A 19,635-nucleotide genomic window follows, 5' to 3' on the forward strand; every position below is an offset into this window, starting at 1 on the left:
TGTGATGACTGGGAAATGAGCAGACGTAGTGGACCATTTAAAAATAAACAACCCAACATGTCAAATACATTTAAATTTATGGGTATATACAGGATTAATTAAAAGAAAAAGGAGTTCAGTAAATCACAGGCAGAAGGAAAACCTACTGTAAAAGTAGGTCATAGAAGATTGCATGCAAGTTAGCAGAAGCCTCTTCAGAGGGGGTAAAAAATGGTAATTTTTGCACCCATTTTCAGTTCTGTAAAACAATCTTATAGTTCAAATTGTGTCTAATTATATTTCTCTTTATATGTCCTATTATACTATATTAGAAATTAGTGTTTAACTTTTTATCCAACAGGGCAAAGCATATTGCAATGTAACATCGTAGGATTTACTCTAAGTATATGATTTTAAATGCACTGGTTGCCCCTTTTAAAGTAGAAAAATGCTATTTACTAGCACCCATCTTTGGTTGAGTTTTAGTCAGGTTAGCATTTAGTATTGTCACTTTTTGATCACCAATTTTTTTTTGACCGACAACACGTTATATCCAGTACAGCTGATGATACAGATATGCTAACCCAATGTGAGTTGTGGGTGTCTTGAAAGTGAAAGAGTTGGTGGTGTTTAATGGCTGAAATGGGAGAGGTACCCGTTGTCAAACATGGTAGGAGGAGGATAGCAGATGCTTTTTCCCGTCAGATGGAGAATCCCAGCATTTATAAATGTTTTTGTAGACATTGTGCTTGTAGTTCTGTTGTCAACCGCATGATCATGGACCAAATTATCATCTTAAGGGAATGTTTTATGATGCAACGCCCTAAGCTGCTCCTTACTAAACACCTATATTCATCAGAATTATATTTACAGTTCTCTTCCCTTCTTATATACTGCGGACACAACTGTCTCACTGTAAGTTTCCCCTGCAGTACTGATTAGGGATCGTTCCCAAACTCTGGTCTGAAACCTCCAGACGGAAATCTGTCTACCTGATTCCTGATCAAGTTTCGAGGGAACAAACAGCTAAAATGGGATTCTCCGAGTCACCAGAAGTGATGTATGGCATGACATGTGACATGAGTTGTATGTGATATACTGGATGTGGGTCATATATAGGTCAGGTTACATCACTGCACACTGGGTGGCTCCACAGCAGTCCTTAATGATGGCCACTCCTGACTTGGTGATGGATGGTTTGTTGGGAGGTGGCTCCGGGATTTGTCTCTTGGGCTTTGGAGGATCTGGTCGTGAAGAAAAAGGGAAAAGAGGTCATCACACCGTGAAAGTGAACAATACTCCATCGCCCTCTCTGAATGTGTGTGTGTGTGTGTGTGTGTGTGTGTGTGTGTGTGTGTGTGTGTGTGTGTGTGTGTGTGTGTGTGTGTGTGTGTGTGTGTGTGTGTGTGTGTGTGTGTGTGTGTGTGTGTTGTGCACTGTTTTTCTGATGTGGTCACTCACTTTGTGCGACTTTGAGCTTCTTTTCCAGGGGTATCAGCTTCAGTCTGAGGAACTCAGCCATCTCTTTGTCCTCCTCTTGCTCCCTGAGTGTGAGGTAAAGTCACATAGTCAGCCATTTGAATACAATGCAATCATATACACCTTATGAAGCCTATTTCTATTACTAGCTCTCTAGCCTCACCACTTTTTATGCCCCATAATACACCCTTTTAACAGACATCCATCAGATATTTTGACATATCACATAAAGTACAGGTGTAAATAAAGAAATGAATGATGGCTCAATTCCTTTCAGCTGCTTCAATTTCAAGGTCCTGGTATTGTTCCTACCTATCAATATGGCTTCTTTAAAAAGTAGGCCTGCCAAGACAAAAATCCTTTATTGAACCCAGAACTTTCTTAATGATGGTAGCCAGAATAAGTGGACAATTCAGAATTGTCCAGTTAACAACAACTCAGGCCAAAAGCATATTAGATGGTCCGCTTTCAAAGCTAACCTTTGGAGTTGCTGTGAAATACTTCACCATTTTCTCAGCCAGTGTACAAGCCTTTGATTTGACAACATTTTTCTATCTGATAGTTTTCTCTGTGTCACACACTGTGGGGTTATCTATGGGGGAAGATGGGGGAGGAAGTAGAAAATGATAGTGCAGAGACACGGTCAGCACACACACAAACACACACACACACACACACACACACACACCACAGCAGGCAGTACTGTGATGATGAATTGACCCTGTCCCCTGCCTTCAGTCGTGATCACATTTACTCTAATGAGTCCCCTCCCGCTGTCCGCCGTATGTTTATCAGATTTAAAAAAGATAAACAGTGGATGCAGTTCAACACTGTGAACAAACCGTCGGTCGGCTCCCGCAGAAACCATACTGGATATTAACCTGGATGTGTGTGCCTGTATAGAGGCGCGCTCTACCTTAATCTCTCCACCTCAGCATCGTCGACCAGGAAATCCCTCTTCTGCACCAGTTTATGGATCTTCAGGATCAGCTCCTCTTCCCGCTGCCTCTGCTTCTTGTTTTTTTCTTTCTCTGGGGGGAAAGGAAGAAGGAAAATGAACAAAAGAACATCCCAAAGCAAATGAATATACTGTAGATGCTGGCTAGACTGACAGCCAGGCAGACTGAACTGAATCTTTTATGTTTTATTTGCTCGTATAAATACGGGAATAGTGTCCTGACTCTCAACAGAGACCTTAGAGCAAAGTCAGGTGGCTCACATCTCGCCGCAAAAACAAACTTATGTCTCCCCTCATGTATAACTTGTAACAAATAAGGTGGAGTCAACAATTCTGGAGAACACATGTTGTCAAAATTCCTTTCTTTCAAAATCAGAGAATACCTTTTCACAATCTACTACCTGTACGTACTGTGTGTGCGCGCCAAAAATAAATATTGTGTGAATACACAGCCTAGGCTCTGTAGATTGGTAAACGAAGGGGGCCCACCATATGTAGCAATGTACCCGTTTACAGAGCCTAGGCTGTGTATTAACACTAGATTTCTTTTTCAGCGCACACACAGTATGGAAAGACCGCATCGTGAGGAGAAGTTCACTGATTTTGAGAAAAAGTGATTTCGACAAGAAGCGTTCTCCAGAATGGCTGACTGCTATAGAGCACCGTTTTCTGTTTCATTTGGCAAAGTCATTTGCATTCACAGTCAGAGATCCATGAACGCAACATTATCTTTGCTTTGTCTCGCACTCCTAACCTTCACACTCCAAAGGAGAGCACAAGAGACACACAAACAGACCTAAACAAAATGCGCACACACACACACACACACACACACCGACTGACAAACAGACAGACACACACACACACACACACACACACACACACACACACACACACACACACACACACACACACACACACACAAGGTAGGTTTATGACACTGCTGGTAACTAGTCTAGGTGGGAAAAAGGGTTTGAATAACGACTGGAAACATCAGCTCTTTCTCCCAACCGGAAATAAAGTGTGTATCCCCCCAGGGGCCGAAACAATCTGAGGGGCACATGGCTGCAATGTTGAAAGTCCAATGTCACAGAAGCTGGAGAGGCGGCAGGGTCTGTTTGTCACGTGACACATTGTGCTGGAGTGATGCAATCTGCTGCAAAGACCCACCAACAACTGCACACATGAGGCCCCACTGGCTTATGGGAATGTCAACAAGGGGTGGATTTAGTGTGACAGTGTGCAGTTTGTGTGACCACTGATCCCTAATGTGTAGAGGGCGGACACATAATGGGGAGGCTTTACAATATAATACAATCCGATCACAGCCGAAGCTATCATTGAGGACGGTGAGGTCACATCCTCTGGATTTTTTTTCAGAGAATTTGCATTTATCAACCTGTGGGGACGTATTCATCCTACAATTACAAACAACTGGTGGATATTCTTTTGTATTTTAATCCAAGCATTTTAGAGAAAATGTCAAAGTAAAATGAATACATGACATATGAAAAGACATTCCCATTGTTTTCCTTAATCCTTGTACTGATGTGTGATAAAGGTGTATGTGTGTAAGTGAACCTATAAGCGTACAAAATCTATAGACTATGTACATTTTGAATGAGAAAATATCAAGTTTTCTCTCATGATGTATTAGTTTAATTCATAGGTGATAAAACGTACCCTTATTCAACTAAAAACACTATTTATTTGGTCTGGTATGACCAGTAGCGTATTGTGGCTGATGCTAGCCAATCAAGCAACCATGTGGAGCTTTCTTGTGGACAAACAAAACTGATATTTACCTTCATTGTTACACACCATAACACTGTATGTGTTGTCCGGATCTCTAACATATGTTTTGAAAGTGTGTCCTCTTTCCCTAAAAACCTGGAAAGCTGATACTTAAAGAATGTTATATTTAGCATAGTTTACCTCCATGTTGTTCTAGCAATCTTCTTTAAAGCTGTTTTTGCATCCTGTATCATTTTATTATACTACACATATCGCCACATAAATTCAAAACTAAAAATACAGCCTGATGTAAGAGGGCATCTGGGTATTTTACTGCATGCTGCATTTGACCACATGTATTTGGGAGATCACAAATATATTTCTGTCATACTAACTAGCAGGGAAGTCGCCTATGGGTATTGGAACTCAGCATGTGTATCATTACTGCGACCTGTCATTATATGAAGCAACCAGTGGGTTTTTTTGCACACGCATGACAAACAAATCTCCCACTCGTGAATAGAAAACTGCTCCATATAGCACTACCACAAGTCAAAAACTCCACAGGATACATTTGACATGTAATATTGAGTCAGCTCTCTTCAGACTTTAAGACTTATGCCACTACTTGTAGCCACGGTTACTGCTGTTCAGCAAAAGTTACATGGATCGCTTTACATTGGGATTGCCTTGTCAACTTTCTTTTTGTGATAACCAAGACAAGTGTTTGAGAGTTGGGATGAGTCATGCACTCACAATATTTAAAATGCCAGTGGCTACAGCTCTGAATCTAATCAACAACAACAAATTGGATTCAGTCCTGGATCGGATACACTCTACCTCCATGTGCGCACGACATGCTCTTGTGCAATTTAAAGTAGTACATCGTATCCACATATCTAAAACTAAATTAGCTCGTATGTTCCCCGATGTAGACCCGACCTGTGATAGCTGTAAGAGCGTACCAGCGTCACTCTTTCACATGTACTGGTTGTGTCCCACCTTGACTGAGTTCTGGACATCAGTTTTTCAAACAATTTCTGAAGTATTTCAGCATCAAATTGAGCCGAACCCTTTTACTGCGATTTTTGGCATTGCTCCAAATTCGGGCTTGCCTAAAGTGAAGCTGAAGGTACTGGCCTTTACCTCATTACTTGCTCGTAGGGTTATCTTACTCAAGTGGAAAGATCCTGCTCCTCCTTCCCACTCACATTGGATTAGAGACATTATGTCATGTATGAATCTAGAGAAAATACGTTACATTACCCAGGGATCTGAGAATACATTTTACAAAATATGGCGCCCCTTCTTAAATTATTTTTAGAAGCCAACTACAACATTAGAAGAGTAGCTACCCCCTCCCCTCTTTTATTTAATTCAATTTTATTTATTTATGTGTTTTGTTTCATATTGATTATTTATTTTTATTTCTTAAAATGTGTTTTTCATTTCTGCCATTTTTAACATGTATGTATTATTTTGTGTACTAATTTCCTTATGCAGGATTGTTTGTAATTGGGTGTGAGGGTGGGATACTGGTGGGGTATGTTAGGGGAAAAAAAGGGAAAAAAATGTATAATCCATTGTACTGCAATTGCTTTGCAATTCTGTCATTTAATAAAAAAAAACTTTGAAAGAACAACAACAACAAATTAAGATTTCCAGAAATGCCCACAGAAGTAAATCGAAGGCGCTCTGACAGCATTCATTTAGACATAAACGACACAACACTAGGATTTACTGCAGGACTGGTGCATTGTCAGGCGTTTCTGTTATTTTGTCCACAGGATTGTGGTTAAAAAAAACCTGCTGTGATTGACAGGTCGCTTATTCGTTTTTCAAAAGCAGCTGCCAAATGTCTGTGTCCGTGTGTGTGTGTGTGTGTGTGTGTGTGTGTGTGTCTGTGTGTGTGTCTGTGTCCGTGTGTGTGTGTGTGTGTGTGTGTGTGTGTGTGTGTGTGTGTGTGTGTGTGCGTGTGCGTGTGTGTGTGTGTGTGTGCAGGAGGGGCCGGTGTCGTGTTCAAGGACACACACAAACACAGACCTCCACATGATGTACAGTAAATGCACACTGAGGAGGCGTGTTTTCTTATTGTTGCCAGGTTCTCCGTATGGTCTTCATGTATGTGTTACTACATTAGATGGATCTGTCATCAGTGAACCTCTCCAGGCACATTCCCACTGCCTTTCAGCTACAGACAAGGTTGGAAAGGAGCATGGAGTTAAACCTACAGTACTCTAATGAGTGTTTACTGAAATGCATTTTAGACACCTCCCCTGGAAAGCTTCCCTCAGCTCGTATTGCCTGCACATTGATGATTCATATGTGTTTGTCTGTGCATGTTTATATCTCAATCCACAAAACAGAAACCTGCTATCAATCCTGTCTAGTTGAAGGAACGACACTTCCAATACATCAATGTGACGTGTGCTAAGGTTATGGCCCAGAGGCACTTTCTGCCAAGAAGCCAAACGGGGGGGTACTGACACTTTTCCACACGGATCATCAATTGTGAACCTCCTTTATTTCCTGATATACTTACAGCTGTAAAAGACAGAAGACAGATTGTTTTACGGTGTGTATACTTTTTCTTTTTAAACTGTACCTGGTACTGTGACAATCTGTCTCAGCTCCTGCTTCAAACTCATGATGTCTTTGCAGAGCTGAATGTCATCCATCCTATAGGGAACACATGAGAAAAAGAAAAAATGGTAAATCACTGGCTTCCATCAGATTGAAGAATGACAGATTTGGTTAGCTGCTTCCACTTGAAATGACGTTACACAGAGTGAACCCTGGAAGAAAAGCCGACAGAGATGCATCTACAGTATAAAATGATGTCTGTCAGGCACCAATTGTATGTCTGAAAAATGCTATAAATTTCCAGATCACAGAGATTCATTTCCTTAATTATATACAACACGAATTGAGCTAAGCTGTTGCAACTTGTTTGTAGCCTTCCTTTGTGTTATGGTGAACCCAACAACATTTGCACATCCCATGTTTGATTTTGTTCCATTTTCCTGAAAAGAAAATGAGCTTTTCATTTAACAGAGTTCAACTGTGTTCTTTTTGAGGGGATTTGAGGATATTGTAAGGGATTTCACTCATTTAATGGAATCTATTTTTAGGTATTTATAATGTCATATTCTACATATTTCTAAGTCCTACAAAAATGCATATTGAATCATCTTTTTTAAATTATACGTAAAAAAAAGAAAAATGTGCCTGGGGGCCCCGATGTCACAAACATCAGCAAAGTGTGTGCCAATGGAGAGCATGCAGCGTAAATCAACCCACGCTGCTCTCGGACCTCTTCCTCGCAGTCCTGACGTCTCAACATCGGGGCTTTGACATTTCCCCCCTGTCTTCATCTCTAAATCCACGCTGCAGAGAAGTGACAGCTACCACACTCACAATAATAATTTGTCGCCTGTGATAGATCAGGCCGATGACTCATCCATGGCTGATCCTCCTCCTCCTTCCTCCGCATGTAGTATCTCCGTTGCTCCGCATTACACCTCCCTCCACACTCTCTCTCTCTCTTTCTCTTTCTCTTTCTCTTTCTCTTTCTCTCTCTCTCTGTCTCTCTTTCTCCCCCTTGACCCCTCCCTTAAGCTTCTGTCTTTTTTTCTCCCTCGGCCCGCCTTGTGTTTCACTCTCTCAATGCTATCTGTGTATTCCAGCAGCTTCTGCACTCTGACACTCCATCTGCTAGTTTGTTTGTGTGTTTGTGTGTGTGTGTGTGTGTGTGTGTGTGTGTGTGTGTGTGTGTGTGTGTGTGTGTGTGTGTGTGTGTGTGTGTGTGTGTGTGTGTGTGTGTGTGTGTGTGTGTGTGTGTGTATGTGCCATCTTGAGTCACACAAGCAATAAGCAGTGTGGCAGCAAAAACGCTATTTTAATATAGGTATTTATCATTCCTTTGCTCGGCTTTAGTTGGTTGACATTAAGCATTTAATGGTGTCAGTTGCTTACTATTACTTATCTTATATTTGTATTTGACAGCGAATTCTACTGCCTCTGTATAATTTCCAACACAAGCATCAAGCTCTTATCATAACTCCTACTTACAAACACGCTGTATGAAAAAAACCTTTTTTGCTGGATATCCATCTATTCATCATGACTGTTGGCATGAATGAACAATGGAAATACATGGAGAGACTGTTGAACTATTATTGTGTTGGTCTATATTGAGCTGTACTTTTATTTACAAAATGCATTGCTACAATTTTGAACAACAAGTATGACTCAAGATACAGACACAACATGCCCATGATGAAGAAAGCGAGGGAATAAACAGAGAGGAAATAAAGAAAGCATGTGATCACAAACACTAATTCATAATCCTCAAAGTTAATGTTGAGCCAATGAGTTAATCCTGCTGACAAATTCAGTCGTTATTGGCATGTCCAGCTCTCTGCATAATCAATGAACAAATGGACTGCAGCTCTCATTATCGATCGGTCTTGAAACCGTCGACTTGTATCCTTAGTGTAAGAAAAATATATTTCCAATATCATATGATGTTATAGACAACCATATGTTAATTACATTTACTCTTATATAATCAACTGAACAATCGATACATTCATAACATGTGATCTAAAATGTTCTTATTTCAGGCCCTGGAGCAGGGACAGTTGGAAGGGAGGGAAATAGCACAAAACTTCTTGTAAGTTTTATAGATGTTTTTCACAGAATAACGAGGCTAAGAACAGTGAGATGTATCTATCTTAAACAAAGGCCTACTGTATTTTCCTGACTCAGCTGACCAAACCATAGATACAAGTTACGTTCAAGGCCAGGAGCATAATTCTACGTTTCGGCATAGCTCAGGTCAAGAGCGAAGAAGAAGAGGATTGGACGAGAAGATACAAGACAACAAGATAGACCAATCAATAGACTTTGTCAAGATATAGTTAAAAAGCCTTGCTGTCGAAAAAGGCTCATGACTTTTTTTTGTCTGTCTCTGACTTCTGCATACGCTGTTCTGTGATCTCACTTCATTAAACAACACCTGAGAACTCTGAAACTTTTTTCCAGTCATCTTTTATTTTTTTACCTTCCATACATCCGAACAAAAGAACACGAGATATTATAGTTTTAATATTAGGAAACAATGTTTTGCAGTGAGGACAGCAGTAGAAAGTGTTATGACGGCGTATCTTTGTCACACTTTATTATGTTCAGTGATACAGAAACGCCGTAATTGGCTATTTAGCGACTCACATGAAGCGCAGCTCCGACTCGCGGCGTACCAGGACCTCTCGCAGGCGCTGGATCCGAGCCATCTCCACCTCGATCACCTCTGGATCCATGGTGCTCTCTGCCATGGACACATCTGACTGACCTGGAGGGAGAGGGGGACGAACTGAGTAAGAAGGAAAAAGTAGGAATAACAACAGATTGTGGAGGCGATTTTAAAGAAAAATCTAACATCTCAGGGTCACGGATTCCAGTAGCAAAAAGCCTGCATCTGATTTGAAATGTTAATCATAATTTAGTTTGCCAATGATTTCATGTGACACGTCCATCCAAGTGTTACTGATTTTCAGTTTTTTCTATCCTTGAAACACTCATACCCATACAGCGTCATCATTTCGGCAGTGGCACACACATTTTTGACCCCTTCTCCCTCTGACGTAGTCACCTGACGTCAGCCAAGCAAGAACAGGATATTTGGAACGAGAGCAGTTTGTGTGATAGACAGTTTGGCATGAACGCAGCAGTGCTTCAGACGCACATAACGGCGTTCCGTGATGATGCAGGAGAGAGAATAAATATCTTCATTCTCACATGGATCAAAGCTGTGGCTTCTTGCTGATTAGGTTACTCCTGACCGTCGGCCTCACACCTTTAACATCGGTCACAATACACTTATTGCACTGGCCACTGCAAATGCTGTGACCCTGACCTCTGTTCCTCAAACATAGCCAACTGTTCAGTTTGAAGTGGGTTGTGTGTGTGGCAAGTTGTCCTGGTTTCCTCCTCTCCAGCATCTTTGTTGCACTTCATACAACTTCCTTTCTTCTAGTACTCCCATCTCTGACTCTTATTGCAAATCATTAAAGTAGCAATCTACCAATGGGACATGTGGAGGCTTTGGTGGAGTTTTCCCAATGTTGTCACTCATCATCAACAGGTCCATCTCAGTTTTTTTTGTTCAACTTTTTTGACAGAACGCATATTATTTACAGACTGGAGGTGTGGACATTTACCAAACAAGTTGCACTTTGAGAAGTGTATCCAGGGTTCTCAGGGTCTAAATGTTAGCTCCCATCACAAATCTCTTCCTGACAAGCTCCTCGTTATGGAGGCCTAACATTGAAAAAACATTGAGGAATAATCTTATCTATCCATTTCTATCTTTATAAACACTGTACAGGACAATAGCCTCAGTCCACAATAAACAAGCCACTTTAATCCTGAGCTGTCAAGTGTGACACATGATAATGTGTCTTAGTTGCAACATTAGCGCACTAGATCAGCTATTTGTCCCCCTGCAGCAATGTGAGACTGCAGTCTTGCTGCGTTCGTGGTACTTTTCATGGATGCCTGCTGAGCACAGAGCTGACTCACCACAGCAGACAGAAGACCGCACAGCAGGGCCAGCTTAGTTTGTGCCACCCAGAGATTGAATCATCACCCAGTCAGTCTGCTGACAAAATACACTGATGACAAAATCAAACTTCATGCCATGGAAGGCCTCTAAAGTTTGATAAAAGTTGTTTTCTTGATCTCCCTGGATTCTCTCTGTCTTGTTTTTTTTCTTTACACACTCATCCTTCTCACTCACAGCCACATGCTCACCATCAATAACACCTGGTTGCACGCAAGTCTAAATGGCAAAACGCCAGCTCGTCAGCACACGCTTGTCTGAATAGGCTAAGACACACACAAACATACACACATACACATGCACACACACACACACACACACACACACACACACACACACACACACACACACACACACACACACACACACACTCAAAGAAAGAAAACATTAAAAAACATAACAGGGAATGAACAAGCTTTGAAGCTTCCTAATTAAATGTGGCTTGTCCACCAGGGAAAGATGAGGTAATCTCTGTAATTTCAGGCCAACACAACACACCAAAGCATACCTCCTGGTATCAACTGCAAATGTAAACAAGTCTTCCTCCTCGCACATATAATTAATCAGCCTGAATTAGCCCTGCTTCATTCAAACCTTCTGGCTCATCAGTGTTCTTTAGCATTATATCATTTAATGAGGAATGATCGTGGCAACAGGGGGCTCGACAACGGGGAAATGTCATCACCTGCAGACGGCCCTGACACCTCCTGCAGACACACTGGGAATATTTACTCTGCTGCTGCCTCTGGAAAAACCTCCACCCTCCTCCAAAAATAAAAGATTCAGTACGTGAGCACAATATAAAAAGAAATTCAAGATTGTTTTAGGAACAAAGTGAGTTGTGGGTTTGCTCTGCTGCTTTACCTTGTTGCTGTATGTAACGTGTGCTCGTTGTGGTAGACGGAGAGAGGGCGAGCAGTGACTGGATCTGTGTCTAAAAATAATCTCTGCATATTTTCGTCTTCTTCTCTGACTTAATCTGTACATTTCTCCAGCGCCTGCTCTCTGGTGATTGAGTGAGTTATCCTCTCTGGAACCGACCAGGACACACACACATACGGAAATAATGTTATCACTCCGCTGCCTCTGTCCCCTTATAATTCTGACTTTGATTATATAGGACCTGTCTTTTTTCAGCTCCATGGTCATTTTCTTAGGCTGTTGTTTGTGGTATTGCTTAGAGCAGAAATTATGAATAGTGCAATAATTGATAAGCCAGTTGAGAGCAATTGAATTGTCATTTTTTGTCGTGCTTCAATCAAAATGCAAACCTCTGATTTCCGCTTCTTCAAAGTGAGACTCTTTTGTCTGCTTTACTCAGGACTGGCTGTTGGACTGTGGTTTGAAAAATGTAAAGAGGTCACATTAGGTTTTACAGACCAAATGGCCAATTGGTTAACGGAGGAAATAATGGCTGGTTACAGGCCTAAATAAGAAACAAATAAAATACACGAAGGAAAAATAATGGAAACCTTAAAATCAGTAGCCCTGCAACTTAAGATGTGTGATGGTGTCTCATGTTCAACTTCATAGTCAGTTCTGAGGCTTCAGAAATCACTACAACCTTTGTTGTTGTAGACACTTTTATCGTTGTCGTCTTTTGTTTTGCTCCCTGCACAATTTAAAGTGATCTTTGAAATTAATCAATAAAAGTGAGACATACTGCAAACTGTCAACTTGCTCTCATTTTCTATAAATATTCAAATATTTTTTAAATAAGCTATTGCAGAGCAAAGGGTTCTGACTGATAGCTGCTTGTGCTCTTGATCCTGCATCAGCTCAAATCAAATGAGCACAACAAGAGTAGCCAATAGCCTACTGTAGTGTGTTTGTATATCTGGTATATTCCTCTTTCCCAATTCATTCACAACCAATGCAATAGGCCTACCCCATGTAGGGGATTGATAGGCCATAGCACAGAGGCAGCGCTATTGATAGCCTACTACACTGTACATCCCAAACCTTTGTGAGTCACGCACCCTTTCATCGCTGACTGCCATAGACTGTCTATAAAAGAGGCTCTCACAAAGTCTAACATATAGGCTGTGGTAGCCTACCTGAGATCATAGCTTGCTGCCTGCAACTCCTGACCACGATACGATAAAAAAAAATGAAACATATTCTAATGCGTGAAGCTCACCTTTGTCGGTTGTCCATGCCGTTGTTTCCGACACAGCGCCGTAGCTCCTGAGCGCGCGCTCGGTGTCTGAAATAGATTTCTTCAATTCCATTTCGCCGGTTGAGAAGCCCGCGCGCGTGAACAAACGTTAAAAGCAGTCTGTTCCTTCAGATAAATGTACACCGTCCCTACGCGTGCCTTCCTTCAAGATAATTCAGTATCACCCGGTGACGACAAGGCTCCGGCGACCCGAGAGGCTGAGCATCTTTATTCAAGCTTTCAAGTCCCTCGACGTGTGTAGATGGAGGTGAGGATACAGGGAGCATGCGCAGTGCGAGCAGGGATGTGAAGACTTGGGAGACACCCACTGGCACCGAGATAACGTTAAAAATAACACAAGAGGCTCACAGTTGCAGTGGAGTTTTTGACAGCCTATCCAATACTTTGTTTTCCGGTATATTCAAATATGCTCCAACCTCTGCCTGAATATAGCCTGGCTATTTTCATGTATTCATTTATTAATCAAGGAATAAAAAGCTAGCAGGGCACAATAGCTCTTCACAGCATTTCTTCTTCTATGAAGTTGCTAGTTGGTATTTGGCAGACAGACATACAGTAGGCTACCTCCTGTCAAAGGTTAACTTAAGAGGCAGGTGTTTCCACATTAAGGGAGGGGTATGTCTATTACACTATATAAGACAGATTAATTAATGATAGGCTTCTAATGCTTCATAATTAAAGTAAAGGCAGGTAGAGAGAGAGTAAACACAAGCCATGCAGGAGCCTTTCAAAGTACATGTTGTGCTCAACATATTCCCACAAGAGATAGGGACAGAGCTGCATCTAAACGATGAGTAATGCAGAGTGGTGAGTAATATTTCTGTCTGAACACAAGCAAAAACACACCCAGGATGCACCCCTGATAGCAAAATACTGTAGGTAATATTTTAGATCACCTGTACGCATAGGAAGCAAACTCTGGGTGCTTTTTACAATATACAATTCTGGATTTAAGTGTTTAAGTGTTGCCATAGCTGAAGATGCTCAGTAATCACTTGCACAAAGGATGAATGGGATGTTATGAATTTATTCCACAATAAATAAGATGTGTCTCTAACACAGATGGTGCAGCTAAAGTGCAAAATGTGATCAAATCATTGTTTCGATACACTACAGTTTGATACAATGTGTAGTTCTTGTTGATTTCAAAGCCAGTCAAACAATAGTTGATAGAGACATTTCAGACTTTGCTGAAGTGTCAAACCAATCTTTGAATAAGCAAGTGATATTACACATGCTCCAGTAGCTGATATGAACACGCTGAGTCATTGGTCTGACTTTCATTTCCAGTTAAGCACATCTGCAGACAAACAATAATCAGAAACAAACACTCTAATACTGACACTAATATTAATTAATCATTATATTTAGGGATGCAACTTCGGCAGTGGCTACATTGTTTTTCTGTACCACAATTCAAATACTGTAGTTGAATTAATATGTTATTCACATGAACTCATTTCTGTGAGAAGGATCAAATAATATAATCACTCTGTGTCTCTTGCATATGCTAATTAGAACACAAATAGACATATCTCCCTGTGACACCAGGAACGTCAGTGATAACGCGGGAACACAAGTGTTAATCATCTGCTAGAAGCAGGAGAGAGAAAGTTGCTCTAAACCTGTTAAATTCTACATATAGGAATAGCAGCTCTTATGATATGCACTCTAATGACGACTATAGAAAACTGCTTGGCAAAGGAATCTGACATTACATTCCAAGAGTCTCCGCAGGCAAGGGCACCTATAATGTAACAGTTTCACTATGAGGTTAGAATAACAAATAATGTATTTAAAATGTAGGAAATGGTGCAAAGAGAGACGATGGCGAGCACGACACAGCATTACATTAACAGAAAGTACGACAAAAGGCAGGCAGCATTTACACATTCAAGTAAATTAATTTCTGAAACATCCTTCATCAGGCATTAGACAAAATGAGTGTCATCTTCAGTAGTATCACAATATTTAGATGTTAAGTAAAAAAGGTTTTTAATATATTAATTTAAATAATTATTTTCAGATATGTATTTTGTGTTTTTAGTGTACATTCTGTTGCTTGAACTATTTGTTAGGCTGTACCTCCTGTCTGGTCAGCTCATTATGGTCCTTATTTATAGTAGCTAGTACCTAACTGTACATTAACAACAAACTGAATATATATACTCTAGAATATAATATAATATATATATATATATATTTATTTGTACCTGTGTGCATCTGCAATTGGCAATTCTTGAACCATAGTGTTAACTGGAACCAGAGCAGATAGTACTTTGAGATGAGGCACTCATCTGCCATTTCAGATAACAGTCTAAGAAATAGAGTGTTTTTTAAATATTGAGACATTTTAGAGTGATTTTTAGATATTAAGAAATGTCCCCTAGTTAGCTGCCACTCCACATTGTGAAAAATAAGTATTTCCAATTCCATTCCAAATTCTCATTTAGATGTAAATCAATGGCATATCCTTATAAAACATTGCAATATCATTAGGCATGGTCCAGGGATAAGGGAACGTTCTAGTTCCACATGTGAGAGACTGCATTTATAAATACAAAAATACAAAACAGATGGGAAATACAGTATGGTGATAGTTCACTGTCGGATGGAAAAGTAGGACTGACTCACATTTTCCCACAGAGGTGATGTGCTGTGTGGCTATTGAAAAATATACTGTACGTACATTTCATTTAACTGGATGCTGTGTTTATAAAAGCACCTTACAGCTTCACCACGCTGCAACTGCAGACAGGACTGTTGTCTAGCAAACCAGCTGTCTCATGTTCAGACCACGACCGTGTCTTGGTAGGCTTTGTCCAGCTTTTGGTACAATGGCTGATTCTAAATACTTCACTTCTGAGTAGGTTTGAAAGCTGGTACTGTTGCCTCTTTGGGTGCTTCTATCTTCTCCTTAGGTTCTCCTTCCTGCTTAATTGATTGTGCTTCAGCCTCTTTCTGGGGGAACAGCCATGTCAGAGCAGCACCAGCCGTACCGTCACCTTCCTGACGTGAGAAGCAAAGGAAGGTGGCCCAGAAGAAAGCACAACAGCCAGTGAAGGTGGTCCGCACGTACACAGGGATGAAGGCAAAGTTCAGAAGCTAAGGGAGACAGATTACAATGTATTTATATCTTTGTAATGGTATGGTACATAACATGTTATACATGAAAATGATTTCAATGGATTATTTGGTTAGTAGTAAGTAGTTAAAGGTGAAGTAAGAGATTTATTTATGTGAATATAAGTGTTAAATCGCTCTTTATTCTTACAGTGATCACTTACATAGTGTGCGCGTTTCATAAAGCCGATCTCTCAGTCACCCGCTCTGCATGTAATCGGCAAATAAACTTTTCGGGGATCCCGAAACTCATATCCAATCAGAGGAGAGAACGCTACAAACCGGCACCCGTCTCACTGCCGGTGCACGCGCAGAGCGACTGATTGGTGAATGTTTATGCGCCTACAATGGCGGAGCAGGTAAAAATCCTTCCCAATGTCCGTTTTGATGGTTTTTATCATGTTTTATCACTCTTGCCTATCTTAGATGATGCTAGATAACTCGCTGATTGAAAACCGCAGTGCATTAATGTGGTGACGTGGGGACGAGGGAGGGGACTGCTAACTGCAGTCAGTGACAGGAAGTTAGCTAAACTGACCATTCCGCTTAAGCCCCTATCTCACTGGGCTGCGACTGTTTGCGACAAGTTGGAGACTGCATTCGCGAGGGAGTCTCTTAACTATCTTGAAACGTTTGCGGGGGTCTCAATTACCTCGCATGAGTCGCAGAGCCTCGCAGTCCTGTCGCTTGAATTTTGAACATGTTCAAAAAATTTGTGAAACAAATGTTCTCTCAAAATAGTCTCAGAATCGTCGCAAGTGTCTCGACCGCGTCGCAAACCCTTCTCAATTTAGTCTCCGCGAGTCAGAAGATGCGAGAAGTGTGAGACAACTTTGCAAGGGTTTGGCGACATGAAACTAATTTGCGACTGACTTGAGACAAAAATGAGACTGCCATTCCGTTCGTGCAACGCTCGCCAGATTTTCGCGAGACATAAATGCTAGCTCCCGGCAAGTTTTGGCCAGGACATTCGCAAACGTGTCGTGAGGAACCCACTCAGTGAGACTGCAAATAAAAATTGTCGCTAATTCCCATATTTTCTTGCAATTTTGTGTCTCCAACCTGTCGCAAGCAGTCGCAGCCCAGTGAGATAGGGGCTTTACTGAACCTTTAACTTTTATGTATGTGTTGCTGTAAGATGTCATACAGAGACTTTATTGTAGTAAAGATAAACGGTTGGAATTTGAACTACAGTTTAAAAGCCCTTTTATTAGTCAGTTGTATGTAAATATGATATTTGGGATTGGTTTTATATTGTAAGGGTTGCACCACAGGTTTGACTTTTTCGAAACATGTAAACCATGTTTTCAGCAGTTTCTTGTGCTTTATGCTTTTCATTGTTTGTAAATATTACTTTTTTTATGCCTGTCCTTTGTTCATTTTCTCCTTTTTTTCTCAGCTCAGAATCACCAGAAGGCAGACCTTAGAGTTTAGGTTTTCTACACAACGTATTGTTCCCAAAGTTGAAGAAATAACATTTTATGCATCTGAGATATTAATATTTACCTGCATAAATGGCCAGAACATCAGCCCAGTCTGAAAAGAGAGACAAACAGAGAGCACGTAAATCATTAATACATTTACAAAATGTTAATTATAAAGCCACTGCTGAAACCTTTGACGGCAAATAATTAAACATATTTCAACACCAATGACTGAAAGGGATATGAAATAGTATGTTGGAGTAAGATATAAGGAGAGCAATGAGTAAAACTCTCTTCTCTTTCTTCTTTATACATTGAACATTCGGATTGTATAGAGTGCACTGTGACACTCTACAATCTGTTAGGATATCGGCCCATGTTAGCTGTCACAACACACAGTATCCAAGCTGACACTATTTCAGTAGAGGGCACTTCACGAAGCTAGCAAGAAGAACACGCTGTGACAAGCAGTGTCTGCTCTTACTCACCTTGTACGTATTGAAGAATTTTTCTCTCCAGTCTGCCGTGATGTCCTCTTTGCCCTCCAAGAAGCTGACACCTGATTGACAAACAAGATTCAAATGACAATGAATAATTCTCGGACTGCCAGCTAGGAAATTACATGATTGATGGGAGTTTTGTACAAAGTATAAGCACACCTTGAACAAACTACAAACACAGTTTGTACACATCTTTTATAGTGGTAGGAAAAATCATCCCTGTGGAAATATTATATTGTGATTTCTCAGTGTGTTGTTGATAACACTGATACAACTATTAAAACAAACTCCTAAGCAAAACATTATCAGTTAAGTTAAGTTAAGTTAAGTTACTTTATTAGTCAATGGTTGGTTAAATTGAAATTTGTCTTTTCGCATATCCCCTCTCAAGTTACCACACTTTGGAGGGGGTCAGAGCGCAGGGTCAGCCGCAGTACAGCGCCCCTGGAGCAGTTTGGGGTTAAGCATATTCATATTCATATCAGCATATTGTTATTATAAAATGTCAGCTATTCTGGAGAAGGTTAGTTTTCGAAATCACCTTTTTGTCAGAATCAGTGAATATCTCCTGACCTGTTCGTAGCCTACTGTGTGTGTGCTGAAAAATTTATTTTCAGCGCACTATGGTCAGGTAGCTCGAGGATTCAATAGCGTCAGATCATGTAGGCTAGTTCTAAATAAGTATGATGAAGCTGTTTTTCTTGTTTGAATGAAAGCCCACTCATAGTAAGTACTACTAACTTTTATAGGCTATATAAAATAGGGATATTAAAGGTGTATTTAACAGTGTCACGATTTCTTGGCATGAGTTATCATGGGTAGCCTAATAGCCCACTCATCCTTGAGCCTTGAGCTGCTGATGATAGGCTACTGATGTTTGGTCTAGTTCAAAGGTCCACTCTTCATCTGAGACTATCACGATAACGTTATCTTAGTGTCACATCCACTTATTGATGTCTTTCATATGACCTCTGCTGTGTTCGTTTCACAAGAAAATGGGACAACTGCTGACCTTTACACTTAAACAGAAGAGTAGCCTACACAGTGAGGACGTGGTCGAGTTACACATTACAGCTATGCGATCTGTTTTGACGTTAACCATTAACTGCCCGGCATGCTGACAGTGCAGCCGCGGCTCTCCTGCCCACCGCCTACACTGACCTGTGTAGAAGACACTGGTGGCCAAGGGCGCCGCTGTGGTCTGGTCCAGGAACAGCTTCTTTAACACCATCCTGACTGAATTCCCGGGAAACCTCCGCTCCAGGAACCGTATCCAGAAGTAACTGAAGTTTCCATGGAAACTGAAGGCGACCACGGCGACGTTCCGTGTCTGTGTCCAGTCGATGTTGTCCCTGTGTGTCAGCCACTGGTGTACGAAGTCCCCCCCGGCGAAGAGACCGCCGTACATTGTAACATTGCTGACCCACGGGTAGCGACGGAAATGTCTCAAAAACGCCTTTCGCATTATTCAACAGTTATTAACGGCCAGCCGACTTCAATATGGCGTTCGTAAAAATTGTAATACCTAGCTGAATTTGTGAGTTAACCCGGCTAAATGTGTCATATTACACAACCGTCATCTCTGGCTGAAGGTCTCCGCGGCATCACAAACACTGTACATTTTCCTCGGGTACTCG

At 41.0% G+C, this 19,635-nt stretch overlaps 2 protein-coding genes across 2 annotated transcripts; both read right to left on the reverse strand.

The window, feature by feature from the left end:
- Positions 1-1,104: 1,104 nt before the first annotated feature.
- On the reverse strand, positions 1,105-13,003 carry bmerb1 (bMERB domain containing 1; the record flags this gene model as incomplete). The annotated part of the gene is made up of 6 exons (XM_080029220.1): positions 1,105-1,223; positions 1,441-1,523; positions 2,375-2,489; positions 6,756-6,829; positions 9,383-9,503; positions 12,913-13,003. The coding sequence occupies 6 exons, from the start codon at positions 13,001-13,003 to the stop codon at positions 1,105-1,107; spliced, it is 603 nt and encodes a 200-aa protein (XP_079885346.1).
- A 2,804-nt stretch (positions 13,004-15,807) lies between these two features.
- On the reverse strand, positions 15,808-19,463 carry LOC307251485 (mpv17-like protein; the record flags this gene model as incomplete). Its single annotated transcript, XM_080028852.1, has 4 exons — positions 15,808-16,056; positions 17,581-17,610; positions 17,987-18,057; positions 19,160-19,463. 4 exons carry the CDS (start codon positions 19,461-19,463, stop codon positions 15,808-15,810), a joined length of 654 nt encoding a protein of 217 aa, XP_079884978.1.
- Positions 19,464-19,635: the final 172 nt, after the last annotated feature.

The sequence above is a fragment of the Ammodytes marinus genome, assembly GCF_949987685.1.
Source record: "Ammodytes marinus genome assembly, chromosome: 6".
In the NCBI taxonomy this organism is placed as follows: Eukaryota; Metazoa; Chordata; class Actinopteri; order Uranoscopiformes; family Ammodytidae; genus Ammodytes; species Ammodytes marinus.